This window comes from Poecile atricapillus, chromosome 1, assembly GCF_030490865.1.
Source record: "Poecile atricapillus isolate bPoeAtr1 chromosome 1, bPoeAtr1.hap1, whole genome shotgun sequence".
Lineage (NCBI taxonomy): Eukaryota > Metazoa > Chordata > Aves > Passeriformes > Paridae > Poecile > Poecile atricapillus.
In genome coordinates, this window is record NC_081249.1 from 10,390,541 (window position 1) to 10,413,479 (window position 22,939).

Here is a 22,939-nt window from a genome sequence, read left to right on the forward strand (position 1 = left end):
TGTGACCATGAGAGATGTGATAGTGTGGAGGTCATAAAGGTGGGATTCTATTGCATAACAGCATTCATCCTGAGATGGAAGCATTGTGTTTGCCTTTTATTTGAAGTGTTTTTTTTTTTTATTTTACTGTATTCAAGTTTCTGTGAGAAATCCGTGTCTCTGAAGACTAGAGCTTCTTCCTAAGTTCTGTTTGTTCATCTTGGAACACGTTGTTTCTGTTTGCAGTTTTATTTTATAAGCAGAGATTTATATGCTTGCATCACTGCTATCAGGTGCCAAGGATCTCAGATAAATTTCTCTCATAAAACTGGTTATATGTGAAATTAGATGTAAGGAGTTTGTGCATCTCCTGGAGTATTCAGCAAGACTGCTGTGCTTTGCACTGTGTCATCTCACTGTTTACTATTTAAACACCTGCTTTTTTACATGTTGTCTAAATATGTTGGGATTTGTTCCTTTTGTTAGACTTCTTGCAGGTTGCAATGAAAATTAAGACATGAATAATGAGTAAATTATGTAGCCTTACATATCAGATATATAAGGTAAGAGATCAGTGGGAGGAGATGCTGGAAATCTGACTTGATAGCACTGCATATGTGTTGTAGTCATTCAGGCTTAGAAATGCTATGGGCAATAGCTTATTTTAGTATTTTGGTTTGCAGAATGAAATCCCAAGTGAATGTAATGAAAATATGCATTTCTCCAATTAGGAAACAAGTTTAACAGAAGAAAATAACATGATTTCTTCTGAGAAAATATTTCATTGACAAATATTACAGTAATAAAATACTCACTAGACTATTTTTGATGGAGTTTTCTTGTTAAGATGTCAATAGGATGGTGTATTATTGTCCCATTTATTATGTAAGATTTATGTGCTATTTGATAACTTTCTAATTTTATTATATGAAAAGCAACTTTAAAAATTTCTATATAAATATTATAAAATGTGGATTCATTTTTAATAATTAAGTATTGAAACTATATTTTGAACACTGAAATGAAAGATAATTCAAATAAAACACCTTTTTAGAATTAAGCTATTGCAAGAAGATGAAGAATATATACAATTTTATCAGAGCACAAGAGAAACAATTAGCTTTGTATTTGCTGCTCTTCACAGAATGTCTTCCCTTCATGTAGAAAGCAAGACTGTGTGTTCTAGTATAAACTTGCTGTCTGATTTAATATTTCATGTTCTTAGTGTGGATAATTTCTAAGTCCCAGAAATTTTATTTCTTGTCATGCTCATGTAGGCAACACGGAAGGAAATTGAGAAACGCCAGGTCCAGCTTAAGAGCATCAGTGATTTAGGAGAGAACTTGAAGACAGTGATGAAAGGAAAGGAAAGTCTCGTGGACGATAAACTCAGCCTCCTGAACAGTAATTGGAAAGCGGTAACTTCACGTGCTGAGGAATGGTTCAATCTCTTACTGGTAAGGAAAATGCATTTCTTCACACAGAGGAAATGAGGGGTTGGTTTCCAGTTGTACATGCCAGCTTTACAGAAGTGCTTTTTCTGGTGCCTTGGACCTGTATTAAACACAGTACACAGACAATCAGACTGATTGTTGTTTAGTGCATTGTGTATGTTTTGAGGATCTGATCGATTGCTGAGTAGAATCTTGACTGTTAGCAGTTTGCAATCCTGTCTGTCTCAATAGTTCTTGCATTGTTTTTGGTTTGGGATTTTTTTCTAATAAATGAAATGCAGTTTCAAGGACAGAGACTTCTCTAATAGTCAAGCAAAAAAAAAAAAAAAAAGTCAAATGAATTGGGAAAGTCTTACTATTGATACCAACAGTATCAGGTACTTATGGCTGCATTAGCATTTCTGTTTAGAGAAGTACAATCAGGAAATAAGTTTCCACTAGCAAGTTGGTGTGGCTCACAGGGTAGTTTTGGTGTGTGTGAATTTGATTAATTTCAGAGGCAACTACGTCATGAGCTCTTTTCAGGGTGCACACCTGATGTGCTGAAGTATTATGATTTGGTTTTTCAGAACTTAATGATCCTATTTTGGATAGTTTTATAGGGCATCTTTAGATGGGGATTATTCCTTAAGGGGACCAGATTAAGCCTAGTAGACAGTAAAATCCCTAATACACATTTCATACAGATTCAAGAGCCTCATCCCCAGCTGCCTCAAACCACAGATAGCCACATAACTTTATTCTGCCTTCAAATTCATTCTGTCATGAAGAGGTGACAGCTTGAAGCCTTAACTACAGAAGGTTCTTAACCACTGGTCTGTCAGAATGCTTTGGGAAATCTTGCATGCTGTTTCTGTTCCTGAGAGCATGGGAATGCAGTTTCACCCCAGAGAAATGGAAGTGATTTTTAAGGGTGCATTGGCCTTTGTCATGACTTTTCAGGGCTCGATGTGTTGGAGCTCCACTAGAGGCCGTATGGCTGCATTACAAATACTTTGGCAATAGGTGTACAGCACCACTACAGGGCTTCCCCAGCTGAGTACAGTATCCAGGTGAAAGTATCTGGAAAACTTGAGCATTTCATTCAGAATCATGTATGTGTGCAGATTTAATGTGGAACTGATTATAAGAAGCATATAATGGAGTTTACAAATTTATGTGGTTATGTATTCTTGTACATCCTCTCTTTCTCTGCTTTGGATTCTGTGGTTATTATTTGCTAAAAAATGACAAAAATATCTAAGAGAGGTAGTTGACATTTTTCTTACCAATTTTAGAAGTGTAAAATAAAGGTAGGTACATTTGGGGGTCAAAAGAACTAGTAATACCTTTGATTCTGGATGTGTGGTCTACATATGTATTGTGTGGGATATGCATAGGCCACATTCTAGTGAGCTCACCCGAAAACACAAAGTTTTAAATGAAGTAGAGAAATGAAGATTTATCAGAGTATCAACTAGAATAGCTTTTAAAAAGCAAAGTCTCAAAGCAGAGAAGTTAGATGAAATGTCCATAAGAGGTTTAGATACAGAGCTCCCAGACTTGATTGTGATTTTTCAAGTGCAGCCATGTGGGTTTCAGTCAATTTACTGTCTTTCCAAAATGAATTCTGTACCTTGTTCTTGGGAACTACTCCTTTGCACCTCCAGTAGGTTTGGCTACCAGCTTCCTGTTCCTCTCAGCAGCCTCGCTGAGCTGCCGACACCTGTGTCTTGCTGTGATTTATTATCCTGCTGCCTGTCACTTTGTAAGCTGCTCTCTCTCTCCTAGAATGTCTTTTTAAAGAAACGTAACATGCAAAGTGAAGCAAACAAACAACAGATTCTATCCTTCAGAAAACAAGAAGCTACCATGTAAAATAAACAAGTTTTCATAATATCATAATGTGTGCATGTTTGCCACAATTGGCATAAATGTAGCTGTTACTTCAGTTCTGATTACATTTTTTGTATGCAGTATTTACCTTTTCCACATACAGGAATATCAAAAGCACATGGAGGCTTTTGATCAGAATATAGCTAATGTCACTACTTGGATGTATCGTGCTGAAATACTGTTGGATGAATCCGACAAACAAAAGCCCCAGCAAAAAGAGGAAATTCTTAAGGTAAAAAAATGTGATTTTCTGGAAAGCATTACTTTTATTCTAAAAAAGACTGTGTCAAAACTAGTATATTTCAAAAGGTATCACAAATGGATTAAAATCCTTTCTTCTGTGATAAAGCTACCCTCTGGCAGCTTGTAGATTACTTAATAAATTTTATCTGTATTACCAAAATTAAATCCCTGCAGAAATAAAACCAGATTGTTATTATAATTCTTGGGAACTTCCTGGTGAGTAGAACAGCAGCTTATTAAACATAAATCTGCTGGAAAATACTCCTTTAACACGAGGTTTTGTTTTGTTTGAACAAATTATTTTTTTTCCCCTGTCCCCTTCATTTTTAATCGTATTTCTGTTTTTCTGTGGCACTTTTCCAATATGTATGATATTTCTGTCATATGACTGTCTTAATTCTACAAACATTGCTTACATTGAGACCAGATCAACAACACAGACAAGAATATTATATGGTAAACTAGCTGTAAAGTCAGGGAATAGTGTATTGAACAGAAGGTATTACTTGGCCAATTGCATCATTTGACCAGCTGATGAAAAATTAGCTTGTAATATGGATGTGTATGTTAAAATATCTAATTTAAAACACCTTCTTTAGGAACATCAAATTATTATCTATAGGGACTTTTTCTTCTGAAGTCAAAGTGAAATTTTACTTTGTATTGAACTTCATGGCCAGTACATAATATCTGAGTACGAGTTTGAAAATCAAAATCAGGATTGTATTGCTGACACTAACATAATGATGCCATTTACTATGGTAAAAATTTAAAAATTTCAGGGCAGAGAATAAATCAATGCCTCATTGATCTCAGCAGGATTATAAATCTGGCTTTTGGAGATGAATGAACAGTTTTGCTATAATCAGATACAAAGTAAAATTATCAATGTCTGTATATATGTGTGCATTGCACAAAGGCATTTCATGCAGACAGTAAAATGTAATTTTTAATGCCCAACTCTGATTCCCAAATGCCTTGCTATCTATTTTTGGCCTCTGCCTCAACTGGGATCTACTGTTAAGATTAGTATTGCGGAGGATAAAGGCTTCTGCCTTTTTTTTTTTTTTTTTTTTTTTTTTTTTTTTTTTAATTTGTGACAGATATATAGAAAGAATTAGGACTTTTTTTCTTTTTTAATCTTGTCATTTTTACTTAACTATGCCCCTGAGCAGTAATGAAAGCAACAATTATACATCCAGATCTATAATACATGAGTTAGCAGCTCTTCGTAGCTTTAGGAACATAGAATTATTTAGTGCATTCTGAAATAAGCTACAATAGTATTGCAGATAAGAATCTGCCTAGAAATAATGATCACCATTAATTTCCTCTAGGAGATGTTAAAACAGACATGTAGATACATTCCTGCTGTAAATTTGAGGGATATGAGTGGGAACGTTGTCTAAGGTATTTCTACTGGATTTACACACTCATGCATAACTATCTGAATTTGCTTTGTGGTTTTGCTCCCTATTCCTTTGCACACTTTCTCTCTCTCTCTCTTTCTCTCTCTTTGCATTTATTACTAACTTCAAGCCCTGTCTCTTGCTCACGGACTGTAGCGCTTAAAGGCTGAGCTGAATGACATTCACCCCAAGGTGGAGTCTGTGCGTGACCAGGCCAGAGACTTGATGACAAACCGTGGGGATCACTGCAGGAAAGTAGTAGAGCCTAAACTCTCTGAGCTCAACCAGCGATTTGCAGCTGTATCACAGAGAATTAAGAGTGTAAAGGTAGGAGGACTTGTTTCCATAAGGAGATGCATAAAAAACGGTGTTTGTGTAAGGTGCACAATTGCAGCTACATAGTGGGCCACAGTTCCTCGAAAAGCTAAGCTTTTAAAGGAAAACAATGTAGAGATTTATTTTTTATTACATGTGAAGATTCAGGGGTTTTCACATTAAGGTCTTTTTTCACTGTTTCACAATTAAAAGTACTCACTGATTTTATTTGAATGCAACAATGAGTATGTCATTAATTCACAAAAAATGAACATCTAAGAACTAGTAAGTCTCTAACTTTGCAAAGTATGACTAACCTTTTTTCATAGAGATTGGTTTTTGAGAGCTAATTTTTCTTCTAGGTGCATTTAGTTTTTTTCCTGTGAGTCTGGGATTCACCAATGCTTGAGATAGAAATACACAGGTAGAGTTTTATAAATTTTACTTCAGCTACTCATCTGTATGACCACCTTGACTGTTAAATCTTAATTCAGTGTGGATTAAGTAATTTTTAGCCAAGTTGTGCCTTCTGAATTGGAATAAGCCACCCACTTTCTCCATTGTATTTGCTGCCTTTATTCCAAAGAGCTATTTAGCAGAGTAAATGAGGCAACCATGCAGGTTGGTGTACAGGATAACAGGAATGCATGGATCCTGATCTAAACTATTACTGCTGGTCACTGTACTAACCCTGGAAATGAATGCACAGAGGATCCATGGCAAAGCAGGAAATCAGCTTTGCAAAAAGCATAAGCAAGGAGACATGGTTTCCATGAGTTGTTGGGGTCTGTGCAGAGCTCAATATCCTGCCTAACCAGCACATCATTGTGGATATTGCTTTTTTTCTTTCCTAATGGCCATCCAGTAGTATTTCAGCCATTCCAGCCTCTTGCCTACTTACACATGTATAAACTGTAGACTGAGGACATCATTGCAGGAACTGTGCTGTCTGATGTTTTCACTCTGGACACCTGCTGTCTGCAGTCTGGATTTCTATCTCAATTTTATTTTGCACTTCCATGTTGTTGTAAACTTGCAGAGCTGAGGCAGCCTTTGGTTGGATCCTGTGAAATTATTGTTTATCCTAGGGAAAAATGGAACAGCGTGTAGATGGCTTGTTGGGGGTTTGCACTGCGTGTTGTGGGCTGACTCAAAGAGACAAAAGATTCTTATCAAGATGAAGTGTCTTCAGCACACAGCCTGCAAATGTCTTCCACCTGCAGCCTCCTCTCTCAGGTTTCCTTCCACTTCTGAAGGCAAGGTGGGCTGGAATTGGCAGAACCACACTAAGATTTAGAGAACAAGTGTCCAGCAAGATGAGAGGAATTACTACAGCACACAAATTATAATGGTAAAGTAGAATTTAGGGGACCTTTTCCAGGACCTTGGAAAATGCACAAGTAGAATATGATTCACAAAGGATTCTTACTATTACAAGTATCAGATAGAGAGGTAAAAAATGGTCTGAATTATTGACTATTCTACTGAATCTCTATATGGACTTGGATAAAGGACCAAATTGCTGGATACTTCATCTTGTCTACCTGTATAATGCAGGTAATTATACTTTCCTTATGATTTCAGCTTCATGAGCTGGAAAATTATTATTATTATGAGGTCATATGCTTCCTAAGTGCTTTTAATATTTTTCCCCATATTTAGGTAAAATTATTCACTCTGTGGAAGATTAAAACATAAATTCAAAAGGACTGATAGCTCTCATAAACTATTTTCAATACTTACATCTGTCTTCAAATTAGTTATATTTTTTCAGATACTAACAATGATCAGTACAACAGTGAAGTAAATAAGAAATGATAGATTAAGTCAGTGAATGGTAGTATATAATTGTCATATCCAGAACTAACAAAACATTCATAGCATACTGAAATGAGACTTAGCATTTTCAAATAGTCTTTGAACATAATTCAATTACTGGAATTCATTTAGTGTTTTTCTTTCCACTTTCCTCTTTGTTATTGTTTTTTATCCTTTTTCAGAGACTATGAATTTTATATACTAATTTTATTAGTTGGTTTTTCTTTTAATGAGATTTAAGTACTTTAGAAAATATTCTTTAGAGCATTGGAGAAGAAATTACTGTGTAGTTTTCTATTATTTCTAACAGCTGAAGTGCATGATGAGTGTAATTCTGAGCCTCTTAATGAAAATTTGTGAGCACAGTATTATTCTCTATAAATATTGTACATTATTATATGCCCATTAATGTTTGTAAATGTGCAGAATCTTTGTTGTTAAAATAATCAAGCAGATACAATTAGGGCTTTTTTTACCTTGACTCTTCCAGGTCATCTGAGAACAGATTTCATTTGACATCCAGTCTCTCGTGTTTTAACGGTTTAATTTTTATTGTTGCTGTCTTCATTACAAATTTTGCATATAATAATAACAACTAATTGTACCAGAGGAGAGAGTAAAAGGGAACTAGTTAGGATATAATGTGCTTATGTCTTTAGCAAGAAAGTCAGGGGCACATCCAGGAGTTCCTAGAATGTCAAATAGCATTAATTACTTTTAAGTCTGAATTCTATGCAGGAACCACTGAGATTTTCTTTTTATGTTTAAAGCTTTGAAAGAATAAAGATTTTCTGTTAATCACTTTCAATGCACCTAATAAATACACTGTATATTGTACATAAAACTATTCACAGGCACTCGTGTCAGATGGACAAAAGGTGGTGCGTTGTTGTTAATAAGTAGCAGTTGTTGGAGAGTTCAGAACTGAATACTAAACTAAAGCACCATAATTATACTGTGATTTATTTTGGAGGAATACAGTCTGTTTTGTTTGGTTGACTTTTTTCTTCATCCAGATTTTTTGTTGAGTCTTTTTGAAACAAAAACTGAGCTTTTATTGATTTTTTTCCCAATATGTTACAAAATACCATTAGCGGAATAACTTACACAAAGATTTTTGTGTCCTTTTTTGTGTAGCATTCACCTGACACTTCTGCTATTCTGTGTGAGTGAATAATGATTTCAAAACTGGACCAGATTAACATTAAAATTTTCTCAATTATTAATAGTAGGGGTTCTTTTTCATATTAATGGACTTCTTGTTGCTTTATGAATAATTTCTGAAAAAACAGATTTAACCAAATCAAGTGTAAACATTTATTTTTTTAGAAAAATACTATTTATTTGGCCTTATTCTTACACAAAAAAAAAAAAAAAAGAATGTATTTTTTTTTCCTTTTCAATTTTCACTGATTTTAAAATTCTTTTGTTTATTTACATTGTATTTCTACATAAATTTGTATATTTATTTGTATCATTGTGTATTTTGAGTCTGGTGTAGATATTTTTCAACATGATGGAAAATCTACCATTGTTTTAGCAATAGAGAGTAGCACAGATATCTCTTTTCAATTCTGTTTCTAATGAAACTATGAAATATGTCCTTTAAATAAGTAATCTTTGTATTTCTCCCATTTTAGCCCTTCATTCCTTTGAAAGAATTGGAGCAATTTGACTTCGATATACAAAAAATGCTTGAACCACTGGAGGTTGAAATTCAGCAGGGAGTGAATCTGAAAGAGGAGGACTTCAATAAAGATATGGTAATTTGGTTAAAATGGAAGTCTGAGAAAAATAAGCAGGGAGATGAAAAAACCTGAGTGAAAATCAGAAACCCATATTTGCTTTAGGATCTTTAGATATAACTTGGGCAAAATTTTGCTATGTTAATATATTATAAAATCAAAAGTCCCAAATTAGCACTAAATTTTTTTGTGCTAACTTAATTTTTAGTTTGTCAGAAGAGCATTTCTTGTGCCTTATGAAAACACTAAGCAGACCAGGAATGTGATCCATGGGTTCTGTACTACTACCAGCAGTATTACAGAACATGGAATGAATATTAAAATATCTGTAGTCGTATGAAGACCAGGAAAAGTCAGAATGATGTATCAAAATGGGCACTATAGTGAAAAAATACATTCACTAAAAATTAATGCTCATGAGAAGAAATGCCAATTGCCAATTTGTTCTTAACCAATCTGCTTATAGCATTTAATGTAAATAGGTTTTTGGCTGTGGTAAGCTTTATTACTTATGTTTTATTGTTGCAAGTCGTAAAACCATTTATTTGTATTTGCTGAGGGGTGGAAAGGAAAAAGAGGAGTAAAATACTGCAGTGCTTAGCTACTATTGGGATTGTGGTGTGTATTCTTCTGAGTGATTTTCAGAGGGATATTTTTTGGCTGGGCAAAAAGGGAGATTCATCTTTAGAACCCTCTCTTCCTGAGTCCTCAGCAAGATCAAATATATATTTGTTCACAACCGATATAAAGACTCAATGTTATTTTACTTTTAAGGAATTCTTCAAAGGTGTCTATTTCATATCAGTGTTGGAAGGAATCTTTACGGGACCTTTTCTTCTTTTATGCAGGAAAAATAAAAATTTAAGGCTCAATGTGCTGCATACAAAATTTATTGTGTGTATGTCGTGACAAATTCAAAGTTAATCAAGTTTGACGGGGAAGTTTCCACTACCTGAGCTTATTTGGTTCCCTTTCTTTGCATCAAATGCTTAGAGTGGCACTCTAAGACACACAAGACACTGCCAGAAGCTTCAACGTAGATTCAGCTTCAAAGATTCAAAGATTCATAGGTGGCCTCTACATTAAAAAAATGCTTAGTGATAGCATTTTCCCTATCAGAATAGTTGGTTATCAATTTGATGATTCAGTAATTGCATGTTCTGCCAACATACTGGCAATTTCAATCTCTACTGACAGTGATTTAGACTATTTTACATATATCTATTCCTTTTGTTTGAAAGTAAAATATATTTCAAGTTTTTTCCTCTAATGTTTTTATGCTGTTATCCTACATAAGATCTAAAATCAAAAATCTGTAGATTTGCAGGTGCTGTCTTACTTTTATCCCTCTACATGTATTTTAGAAAATAAGTAAAAGTTACTTGATCATCAGGATACAACTGCAAGCAGCTGTTACATGATTACTTTAGCATAGTCTGTATCTACTAGTACTTGAGTAATAATTAGCTTAAAATGCACATTATATTGTTTTTTTGGTTTTTTTTTTAAATCAGAGTGAAGAGGATGAAAGCACAGTGAAAGAATTGCTGCAAAGGGGCGACAGGCTTCAAAAGGGAGTCACAGATGAGAAAAAACGTGAGGAAATAAAGACAAAACAACAGCTGTTGCGGACTAAACATAATGCTCTCAAGGTATAGGAGCTACAGTTATAAGCACATGCTATTAAACCCATTCTTTCCTTCATTTCAGGGCATTTTTTTATTAAATGAATTGTCATTATGATTTAGGGATGGGTAATTTAAAACTATTTGGCTATAGATGTATTTTCTTATACAGTTCTCTTGATGCCTTGCAAAAGGCATTTTACAATCTCCAGCTTGAGAAGTACTGTCTTATCCTCAGCATTTCAACTGCATGATTGTCAATTGGACAACACAGATTTCTTTGATAATTCATTTTTTAACATATTGTGTATGTTTTATATTTCTTCAACAGCAGTCAAGGCCTTAGAATCAGGTCCCACAAACTTCTATTCTCAGTTGAATAACTTACTTCTAACCTTGAATAAATTGTTTCTCCTTCAGTAATTTACACACTACAATCCTGTTAGAAGAGTGGCTCCAGCCTCTCTAGAATAAGGACAGGTGGTAGTACCAATAGACACAGCAGCTAAGAGGCTGAAGCCCAAAGTTACATATGAAAATTTGAAATTTCATATGAAATACATATGAAATATGAAAATATTCTGAGTTGACACAATCCAGGAGGTAAAATTGCGTGATACGGTTCCTAGAAATGCACATGGTGTGCTTCCATGCCATGCCAGCTAAAAGATATAATTGAAAGTGTCGTCTTTCTATGCAAATAAAAGCAATGAAAGATAGAATCTTACAGTTCCAGTCACCTTGGTCACCTACCTGGAGCTATAGGCTCTGGCTACTACAGGAGAATTTTTATCTCGTCAGCAAGCAGAATTTTTCTTTCTTTGGATAATTTTGATTAAGTTATCTTTGGTTTGGGGAACATGGAATGTTTACATTTTACTGTTACTTATTTTTATACATGCTCTTTCCTTTCATGTGGATTTAATTCTAATTTATACGATTTTGCAGATCTGTGTGAATTCAGGAGAAAGATAGCTAGAATATACTGTTGTTTTGTCCACATTTTAAAGAAGCTTGAAATCTATTAGGTGTATCTTTGACTCTTCCAACCTAAATGGAAGCAATTCATAATTTTTATGTTGGAGAAACAAGAACAGTGTTTATTGCACTGTGCTATTGACCAGATCCTCCCTTGCTGTTTTTTATGGTATAGTGATACATTTTCCTTTGGGTGACTCAGTTGAGGCATTCACCCTGGTGAAAAAAAGTTCAAAAATGGTTGAGGCAAATTAATCTGAGTATTTTTATATAAAATGTATCAGCAGTTTTTTAATTTACTTCCTAATAAGAAATTATAGTAATTAAAATACTTTCTGAATTCCGCATAAGTGAAGTTAAGCAGTTAAGCAAATGTATATTTAATAACAGTTCTAAGGGAAAAAGACAAGCATTTTATACCTTCCTGCTAAAGAGAAGTTTCAGTCCTTTATAAAACAAAGTTATAAACACATGACATTTGTTATGTATGAGGTATTTAATTTAGATAAAGGAAACCTGTCTTTGCAAACATTTCTGCATTGCAGTGCTTTTCATTTGAATAGCTACAGAGTTTTCATGCAGGCTAGAAATTCACAGGAGTCCACAGAATACAGAAGTCCCACTTTTGGCTAGATACTAAGTGGGCTGTGTTTCCATCTGTCCAGTAAGTATTCTGAGCAGAAGTGTTTTATATAAAATATTGACATTTATGTAAGAGTCTTAACTTCTCTGAATATTGGTGACTGTCTCAGTGGTTTATTCAACATGTGAACAACACTGAAATAGGTAACCTCCTTTTAAACAAACAAACAAAAAAAATAGTTAAACTGATGTAAATATGTTCACTTACTCATATACTTGCTTTAAATATCAACATTTAATTAAAAATCTAACAGCCTTGTGCACTTTTTTCCCTTCAGTGTGCACACATGCCAGTTCATATTTTATAAGCCTTTAATTCATATTTTAATAATGTCTGCACTGTGAACAGGACTTGAGAGCTCAAAGAAGAAAAAAGGCTTTAGAGATTTCTCATCAATGGTATCAGTACAAGAGGCAGGCTGATGACCTAATGACATGGCTGGATGACATTGAGAAAAAGTTAGCCGGTCTGCCAGACCACAAAGATGAGCAGAAGCTAAAGGTAATGTTGTTTTGGGTTGGCAATGATAGATCTTTTTGAGTGATAGTTTATCAGTTGAACAGACAGCAAATGCAACAAACAATTCTATCTTATAGCTACAGAAAATTAGTTCAGTTCTTTCTTTCTATTTATAGTAAAACAAACCCTAATTATCTGTGTTCAAAGTGACCTTTCTTTGTTGTACTATATTTTGTATTTGTTTCTTATACAGAATGATATATAAATAATTTGAAACACCCTAAATATAATGTTTTGTCAATAGTACAGAAAGTGTGCAATGTATTAAGAAGTATCAAATGTTTTCTAGTAAAAATTGTAATTGATTTTATGTATCTTTGTTCCAGATGAACAAATGACTTACCAATATATGGATGACCTCTATCTCATGTTAGCACATTCATTTTCATCAGAACATATTCATATGTCACTGTCAAACTCTATAGATTTATTTACATACTGTCAAAGGTTTTCCTGGTTTATTTTACATCGTCTTTCTTTGCTTCATTCTCTGTTGAGTTTCCCACGGAGTAAAATAGGACTTAACTAGTACATTAAAGAGTCCAATAGTATATTTGTAAGCTGTTCAAACACCTTTTGTCCTGAACATGCTGACCCTTACTGAGAAAATAATTTCTCCAGTTGCCCATCACAGTGTACTAGCAAGAATCCGAACCTGGAAACTGTTGGCCTCTGCTAACAGTTTCAGAGTGTAGTAACTCTTAGGATCTCTACAGCCCATCTCCAAGAAGGTTCTTCAATTTCAGTTATTTTTGTTTTGTTTAAATGTAGAATAAGCTATGAATGATATGAAAATAAGCTGTAAATTTTACTTGTGACAATAAAATGGAAATGGATTTTCTGACGGAAGTATTTTGCTAATTTTAAGTTGATTGATCTAGTTAGCTAACTGTCCTGGGCCCTGTATTGGTTTTGCTCACTAGGAGATTGGTGGAGAATTGGAGAAGAAGAAGGAAGATCTGAATGCGGTGCACAGGCAGGCTGAACGCTTGTCTAAGGATGGGGCTGCAAAAGCAGTGGAGCCAACCCTGATACAGCTCAGCAAGCGCTGGCAAGATTTTGAGAGCAAATTTGCTCAGTTTCGAAGACTCAACTATGCACAAATTGTGAGTTGTTACTGGCAAACCCCTATGTTTGCAACTGCTACTACTAACAGCATCCTACTAACAATGAGAGCGTCAGGGTCAGTGTCAACTCTTCAGATATTAATAAGAAAAGCCCTATTGTCTGCAACTGGGGGAAGCTATCTACTTTGATACAATAGTGATCTGCTTTGCTCTTAAAATTGCCCTTAAGTTAATTCAGTCAATTACAAAAAAACTCAGCAATGAAAAATTTGTGTTTATTTCTGTTGCCTCATTATTTTTCCATAACATTTATCAGTTTAAAAACGTTAGTTTGCCATGCATCTATTTTTTTCACTGAACATGTAAAACACAAAAATTGTCTTTTCCAAACTACCCATCCCATGCCAATTTTAATTGTTTTTTTTATTTGTCCATAACATGTTATACTCACTTTAGGAAGTGATTGGAAAAATTTTTACGACTATATATATACGTATCCTCTTCTTCAAATGCTTGAACTCTCAAACAAGTTTTTGTAAGAAAATGTAACTTTAAATTTGACAGGATGAAAACCTAATTTTACAAACCATCTTCATGTCTTCTGATTTTGAGTTGTTTAGTTGTATATAAAATATAATTATTCTTACTGGTTTATACATGCTGCAATAACTGGGAAATAAAAGGGAAATAAACTGTCAGTATTCCAGATTTATGAACAAAATATGTATTGAGTGTTACCCATTTAGAAGACTCTCAGAGTTTGCTGCTGCACTTACATGAGTTTTTTCTTGCCATTCCTACTACTCTGCTCATTGTCTTCTGGGTTTTTGATTTTATATGAAGAAAAGATTTGTTTTTAAGGGAGTTGTTGCTTTATGTGCTCTCTGTAATCTTAAAGTGCTGGTGGTAAAAGAGTGTTTCATCCAAATATAATTTTATTTATTTTTAAATGCACCTAGATTGCAGAAGGAACATACTGATAGGATAATGAAAATTTAAATATGTGAAGTGTTATTTTTTTTTTTATTGATACATGGTAAACTATGTTTTAGAAAAGGAAAATATATTTCAAAAAATCAGAAATATGTATAAACTTTTGATAAATATAGTCCTCTATATAATGTACCATATTGTGTATTTTTAACTTTTCTAATACTAAGTTACATAATGTATATGTAAAACTAATACTTTGGATAGTTATGCAGTTAATGGAAGCAATCAGAGAAACATTAACGTTGGTTTGTATGTTATTAAATCTTGTTCCATCTGATTACACAATTCAGATTACTATGGTTTATATTAAACTTGATGGATGTAATCAGTTGCAAATTGTTTATATTGACATGGAGCTAGAGCGAGAATCACTTTGTCTTGTAAATGAGTTGGCTTTTTTTAACAAATTTATTTGTTCCTTTGATAATCAAGTAAGAAATCAGATTGTGCATGCAATTTATATAAAAACATTCTGCTGTCACTGTGCTTTTTATGTCACCCACCACCTACCATGACAGGGGATGAATACATCCATATAAAATTTTACTAGCAAATCAATAAACTTTATTTTAGCATATTTTTCTTTCACATATGCAAAGGTAGATGCATCATCATGTTTTTGAATTGTTCAGATGAATACACTCAACAGCTTTTTAAATTCATGTAACTACTACATATGTTTTTATTCTTAAAATATATAATTATATATTATATTTATGACCTTGAAAGGTTAATTTTTTTTAATATTCTCTAATATTTTATGCAAGAAGGCTACTTCTTATTCTTTATCTAGGGAATAAAGTAATTGAGTGAAATTTAAAAATACCTTACTCTGTTGACAATGACTAAGGTGATATTAATATGAAATATTTCAGAATTTATACAGAAGCTAATGAGAGATGAGAGAGGCAGTATATTTTCATGTCCCAAATCATGAGCCAGAGAAGTGCAATGGCCTTGTTATTGTTTCTGTTTTGACTTTGCTGAATTAGTGAAACAGAGTAAATTTCTAAAGGTTTTTTTTTTTTTTTCCTTTTTTTTAAACAGTTTAAATACCTACCTCACAGGGATGTTGTGAGGATGCATTAATTGTTTGTGCAAGACTTTACGAAAGAAAAATGAAAATTCAAACTATTCACTTGAACACATGCATATACCATCAAAAATAACTTCCACAAAGATTTTCTATGTTAACCAACAGCTGAATAAAGCCATACAATAAAAATACAAAATTGATTTTTTCTTTAAAGCAAAAGAAATAGAAAACTGCTGTATTTTTTATTTATAATTTATGATGTATTCCATAATGGTTATTTAACAACTGAAAGTTGTTATTATAAATCAGTGAGGGTTTAGTTTTACTGTGTATCTTGCAATTCATTACGCTTCATTGAATAAACATAGCAAGACTGCGCTGAAGGAAACCTTTAATTATGTTGCTTAATGGCAGATTTGCATTTCTTACCTTTGTTGGAGCTAATATATTTCTGATATCAAGTGTGAAATTAGAATTATCATGCTCCCCTGGAATTTACTTTTCCCCAGTATTCATTGGGCAGAGCTGTCACAAGGATATAGGAGCCGTGATCTTAGAAGGATTTATTCTGTCTAGAATGGTAGATCCTTGTTAAATCCTCATTGTCTCACAAATACATAGCAGTAAATGTCCAACAACTAATTGACAAATATATATTGGTGTACATTTAGAAAAAGGAATTTACTGACACCACTTTTGAGAATTGAGTATATTATATTTATATCACCTCAAACATGCGTGTTCTGCTTGGTAACATTTTTGAGATATTAATCAGTTTGGTTTAGTGGTCCTCTATGTGAAAATTGTCAGCAAGTAACATATGATTATTCTATAAGGAAAAAGGTGGGTTTATTCCATTTACAGATTAAACATGGTACACAAATACATAAATGCAACTGCACACAAGCTAAAATTATATTCAGCGGAAAAAAAAATTGTGGCGTTCTTGTTGTCTTACAAGTTTCTTCTCTCACAGATTGTTGACTTTATTCATATGTGGCAGAATAAACAGTGGGCAGAAAATTAGTTGGTAGTAACACCAGTGGTGAAATCTGAATAACTTATAAAAAGGAGTGAATGTTTCACTATAATGTTTTAAAATTATGATTAACCACTAAATCTCATTGAAATCCATTATATTTTTAAGATACTCTTCAAAAAAACAAGCCTTTCAAGTTTAATCCTAAAACAGTGTGCAATTTTTGAATATTAAAATTGCATGTATTTAAAAAAAAAAAAAAGGTAAAAAATAACATTAGAGAGGTTAAGGGACAATTATTTCTAAAGCGCCTCTGAAGAATCTGTTATCATTAAGCCTTGGCAGTCACACAGTATTTTCAGAAAAGTTGTCAATTCCTTCTGCTACAGACTATGAATACAGACATGAATCTTCAGTTATACTGTTTATCTAAAACAGTTTAACCACTCTTCCAGGGTGTTGAAAATAGTTATCCATTGCAGAGAAAAGGGTAGGTTTGGATCAATTAACTCAAGTAAGGATCAAAATCAGCTACCAATATATTGAGTTTAATTAAATTATCCTAATATCTGTTTTCTAGATTTTTTTCCCCTAGTGTTTTCATTTCAACAGTCTATGAGCATGTTTGTGTCATGGCTCAGCTTAGATTTTCCTGAGCTGACTGAAATTACTCTGGGTGTAGAGGGCTGAAGGCCTTTATCATTAGAAAACATTTTCTAGATGAACACAGGTGCAGAGCCTACACTATAAATTCTCATCTCGTATTTGTCCTATTACAATAATTTATCAAGATGCTCAACATTCTTTCTGCAATTATATATGGTGGTCTTTCAACTTCCTCTGTTGGCTGAGCTGTACATGCTGGAAATAGTAAGACAGAGTATCTTTAGGACAAAAGAACCTCTTGCAGTCTCAAAATTATGTGTCTACAATTGTATATACAAGCAAAAAAAATAAGCTTATCAATTTCAGTAATTTTATTGGTGACACTCACAACAAACATTCTATTGAAATTTATGATCATTTTACTACTGAAATATTTAGGCCTGGATTTTGGCCATGTAGAATTGATCAAGTGATAAACAACAGGAGAAACTGTGTTTTTCATACCAATTAGACTGTGTTTTGATCAAGAATGACTAAGGAATGTAATTATACAAAACCTGTATTTATTTTTATAAGGTAAGTGATTTAGTCTGAAAAGATTGATAGTTACCTGCAACATGAAAAAATAACCACCACCCCTAGTATTTACTTCATTTTTCCGAATGAAAGTCACTATTCTCTTTAAGATCCTTTAAAGCATTGAGAAATTCAAAATGCCTGTCTCCTAACTGGATAATCACTTCAGGTGAGCGAATATGTGATCAACTTCTTGGACCAGATTAAGGACTGATAAAATTTACATTTGAAATCCAAGACTTTGTTTATTTTCAGTCTTTAAGAGAATCTTGCAGTTTTCATTTAGTATTTCCCTGTGGAGCTCTATTTAGTTAGTTTAATAAAACTTTTAATTTAAATTTTTAATAAAATATAAATCTTTTTATTACCATTAAAATGTTTATATATCAAGATTTTATTTTTTTTAAAATATAAGTCAAACTAATTTAAATAAATATATCACCATTAGATAAACACAGGACTTGGTGTCCTGATTATCTGTCTGCATCAAAATATCATGGACACTTCAATGGCAGTGTGTTACCATTTTTTTTCAGTTGTTTTCCACTGTTTTCACAAACACTGGCATTGGAATGAAGTGGTTTCCTTCTCTTACCCATGCTTAAACATTTCTTGGGTTAAATAAACAAGTAATGATTGCCAAGAAGAAGGGGCAAACTAATTCTTCATTTGTTCTAGAATGAGTGGAGAGAGAGAGAGAAATGAGAGAGAGAAAGGACATTAGAAAAAGCAGGAAAACACCTGCTGGACAGAGGAACTGTGCAGTGATGGATGAGTATCCAATTCACCTGTGCACTTTGGGTCTCTTAAGAACAGGACAGAGGTGATTCTGTGACACCATTTAACTTTTCTGACATTGGCAGAGGCTCCTTTTTTGAGCAAATAGCTTTACACGGCATAGCTAAAGACTGGACTTTTTTTGTCTGTGGTCTGCAAAAATCATGAGGATGAATGAGGAACCTTGGGAAGAGAATGTTTACACCTGTTTTCCAGCATCCATCAGCCTGGAAATTCCTGTTGGAAAATGTATTCCAAATAGTTTAAGTGTATTTAAAATCCTTTAATTTTCTGTCTGATTTAAGATAAGGTTATGGGAAAGATGGGACAATATTCACTGAAGATAGATATTGTCTTTGATATAGCTCAAGAAGAGCTAATTTTATTGATGCATTTTAAAATGCACTTTACCTTCTCTGTCTAAAATGCATGCATGCAGTGTTGCAGTAATTTAAGTGAAGAAAATCCATAGCCTTTTTTATATGTGGTCAAGTTTACTGTGCTATTTTGAGTTTTTCTGAAGCATATTTTTCTTCCCTCATATTTCCTTGTTAATTCTGTACAATATTCACTCTCGTCACTGCAAAGCTATAATATTTTAGCTATAGAATTAAGTATAAAAATCCCATATTGTGACAGAATTTTACAGAAAAGATATTTCTCTGCCATTTTTCATTATCTGTTATAAACCTTAATGATCTAAATTGCTTTCTCAAGTTTAAAAGTGAAACTTGATATCTTTACCTTGTCACATAGGAGTGACAACTCTTGCTGCAACATGGAGTAAAGCAGAGTTAGAAATTTGTCTTTAAATTGCATAGTTATACAAATGTAGTCTTAGCCATGCCACAGGCTTTTCTCACTGCTCTCAGAATGGTTGAGATAGAAACAAGACCAAGCCTTTGTTTAAAAAATCATGTACAACATAGCACCCAGTGGTCTCTGCTTTCAGATTAAACTGAGCATACTACTATATTATTTTCTTCTTTATAATTACTCAGTTATTTGGAAAACAGGGCAGCTAATTACCATCTTATTTTCTCTGCTATAATATATTATGATTTATTAGTGTAATAAATTACATGGTGTGTATTTTGGTGTCAAAAATTATTTGGCAACATTATTGCATTAAATAATACGGGAAAATACCTCCTGCAGAGTGTTCTGGCCCTAAGTAACAGTATTTTTTGAAGAGATGATGTTCATCTCTTGTCTACAATTCAGAATGTCAACATCATTCATGAGTGGAGGATTTTTTGTTTGGGTTTTTTTGCTTTTTTTTTTTTTAATGGATGCATCTGAGTATACACACAAAGGTAGAGAAGGAAGCAAATTTGTAGATGTACAGTGTGAGTGCCCAATTTTATATTTGGACATATTTAATTAGCTTTCAGAACTGCTGTATAGACAGCAATTATGTTCATATCATTTAATGAAACATTTTTTTTTGCTGAAGTAACAAAATCAGCCTAAGTGACAAAACTTACTATGAATGCTTGTATCTCTGTAAATGTAGATTAAAGATGGAAAATAATTAGGTAACACTTTTTAATATTTCTGGAAGATGTAAGAGTTTAAGGTTTAGGACTTTGCTCTTTGAAGCTGTTAGCATTAATTACGAATGCGGTACTTTATTGTTATTTTTAGTTTATTTTCTAAATTATGTCAGCAGTATCAACTGATATAGCTGGCATAAATAATCTGGAAAGTTAGCATCACAAATCAGCAGTCAATTCCAAAATGATTTAGTCAATTCAGATATAATTTCTAATTTATCTGAACTTTATGGTTCTTGGGGATCACTCAGTAGTTGCACATACATACTCCAGACAGCCCTAAAGCTTCATGCCCTCAAGCAGCAGAAATGCTATTTAAGATTGTGGCACTTCTGTAGATTTAATAAATAATCCATTAAATAAGTTGGCATTGACCAAAATCTGTTCTTAAGCAGGCTGACTTCCAGCAAATTGTGTCATACTGGTTCTGCCACTATCACTGTTTCACCTCTATAGCTTATCATTGTCCAAGAAACATGATTTTGAAATTCTATTTTGAGGGAAAAAAAAAAAAAAATTAAATTCCTGCTATTCTTTTGGGTATTTCCTGCAGCGTGGCTGAGTTTATGATACTGGATTAACAAAACCAATAGAGAGTGTCACAAATGGACATTATAGCTACAGGGATATAGGACTGTGTACAAGAGTTTAATTTTCTAAAGTGTCAAGTAGATATTTACTGAAGTACGACATGTATAATATCTGTATGTGTTTTAGGTATGAAAAATTACAAAATCAATCCAAGAAATGGCTAACTCCTCTGGATTTATGTGTTCTATAGTTAGCATATAAAAACTTTCAAATATGTTTTGTCTACTGGAAGGTAACCTATATAAATCAATTACAAAGATATTTTCCTCTTAAACCCTTATAAAATAGTAAGCAATATTTTAAAATACTTGTTGAGAGTAAGTCTAGTACAGATTTTGCAGTGTTCTGATTTTTCTCATTCCAAAATGTATAGTAAGCATTTGCTTATTTTGTGATTTCTAATACTGATAATGGCTATCTCTCTTGGCTCATTGGTACTGTCTCCCTCCAAAATCCTACTGACTGTACATGATCTGATCAGTGTTTGGTAAATACTTATGATATAGACTATTTAATGGCTTTAATAATTCCTTTTTTAATGTTGCAAGTAAAAAATACGTGGCTGACACAGATTTCTTTGTCAGTTTAGCTCTACTACAATTATTAAAATTGAGATATGCCATCATTATCAGAAGTAATTAGGATATATGCATAATTTATTTAGAACAAGAGATATTTTCTATATCTCATTAGTTCCAATTAGTCAATAATGCCATAATGTTACTCTATTTTGTTTTTCTTCAGGACATGATAACATTGCAGATGTGGTATAAGATACACATTACTCTTTTTTAATTCTTTACTTTTTTGAAAAAAAATTACTTATATCACATATACTGAATTGTATGAGAGTCTTCTGCCCCAGTCTCATCATAGTTGAAATAAATTTATTTTTTTCTTTGCTTAGAAAGTAGATACCAGTGGAAGTTATCAGGTTAAAAATTAACAGCAGAACTGCTGGAATCTCTGAATCATCTTAGTCCCTTATTTCTGTGCAAGTTAGCAGGTATTTGGTAAGGAGGGCTGGGTAAGTTTTCAAATAATCTGCTTTTAGGTTCAATGTGTAGCTTTACTTCAGTTTGAGGAGAGTTCCTATTTAGAAACATTAGTTATCTTAGCCAGAATAAAACAAAAGCATTGTTCAGCTTGTGAACAAGTGAGAAGGGGGTTGCCAAAGCTGTTCATTTTACTACTTGACCAAGTGTATTTGACGTCTTGTAAGGCTCCAAAGGCATGAGGGTGTGAGGAGCACAAAGAAAGTATCAAAATGCTTTGTCATAGTTTTTAAACTATACATTAAAACAAAAACCCCAGATAAAAACCAAAATAAAACCAATAAAAATGCACCAAAAACCCCCATAACCAAAAAAAAAAAAAAAAACCCACAACAAAGTTACAACTATGAATAGTCTGGATTTACCATTTTAAATTAATTGCTACAGCTTTTGTCTGTGTCTTTCTTCTCCTCTTCCCATGCCCCCACCACATCTAAACAGGAAAACAATTCAATCATCAGGTGCGGCAGAACTGCCTCAGGTAATGGGAGATATCCCATAATTGAAGCCTATACATAGAGGAAACAGACATTTTCTTCTGGAGAACACTTTTGCATTTCAATCAAGTTAAGAAGGGGACAAATAAGACAATATAAATGGAATTAAGTTCAGACTGGTTGATGCCTGTTGATGGATAGTTTTCAAAATCAAAGCCTGCGATTTTCTATTGCTACTCCTAGAATCTAAAATTTACTGAAATGATTTCTAATTAATGTCATTGTTAGGAATAGCTTCATTTTTTGGCCGGCTTTATTTAATTTTATGTATAGATCAAGTAGTCATTTTATCACAAAAGAAAAACTGTTAAAGCAGCATTTCTCGGGTAAGGTATGCCTTAGCAGAGAAGTGTTGTGAAGGCATAAAGCACTCTCTGTCCAAGAACAGTGCTGAAAATAGTCATGTATATTTTTAAAGTCTCTTTTTTTATATAAGTAACTGATGAAAACAGATACAAGCATTAAACTATATGGTTTAAGTGTTGCAATGTGCAGGATTTTGTGGACTGCAACCGCTCTGCAACATGCGTAGAAAAAAAAATAAAAATCTCATACATGAGGCAATATTTATTTTACTTAAAAATATTATTTTATATCAATATT

The 22,939-nt window shown here is 33.2% G+C and overlaps 1 protein-coding gene across 4 annotated transcripts in view; it reads left to right on the forward strand.

Moving 5' to 3' along the window:
• The window catches only part of DMD (dystrophin), a 1,141,085-nt gene that overhangs the window by 539,736 nt on the left and 578,410 nt on the right, over window positions 1-22,939 (forward strand). For 3 of the 4 annotated variants that reach the window (XM_058829412.1, XM_058829411.1, XM_058829410.1), the window contains exons 35-41: window positions 1,257-1,436; window positions 3,412-3,540; window positions 5,117-5,287; window positions 8,734-8,856; window positions 10,353-10,490; window positions 12,433-12,585; window positions 13,527-13,709. In XM_058829412.1, the coding sequence (XP_058685395.1) occupies window positions 1,257-1,436; window positions 3,412-3,540; window positions 5,117-5,287; window positions 8,734-8,856; window positions 10,353-10,490; window positions 12,433-12,585; window positions 13,527-13,709 (1,077 nt within the window). Of the gene's footprint in view, window positions 1-1,256; window positions 1,437-3,411; window positions 3,541-5,090; window positions 5,288-8,733; window positions 8,857-10,352; window positions 10,491-12,432; window positions 12,586-13,526; window positions 13,710-22,939 lie in introns of those variants that run through there. The other variant, XM_058829413.1, reaches the window with a different exon arrangement.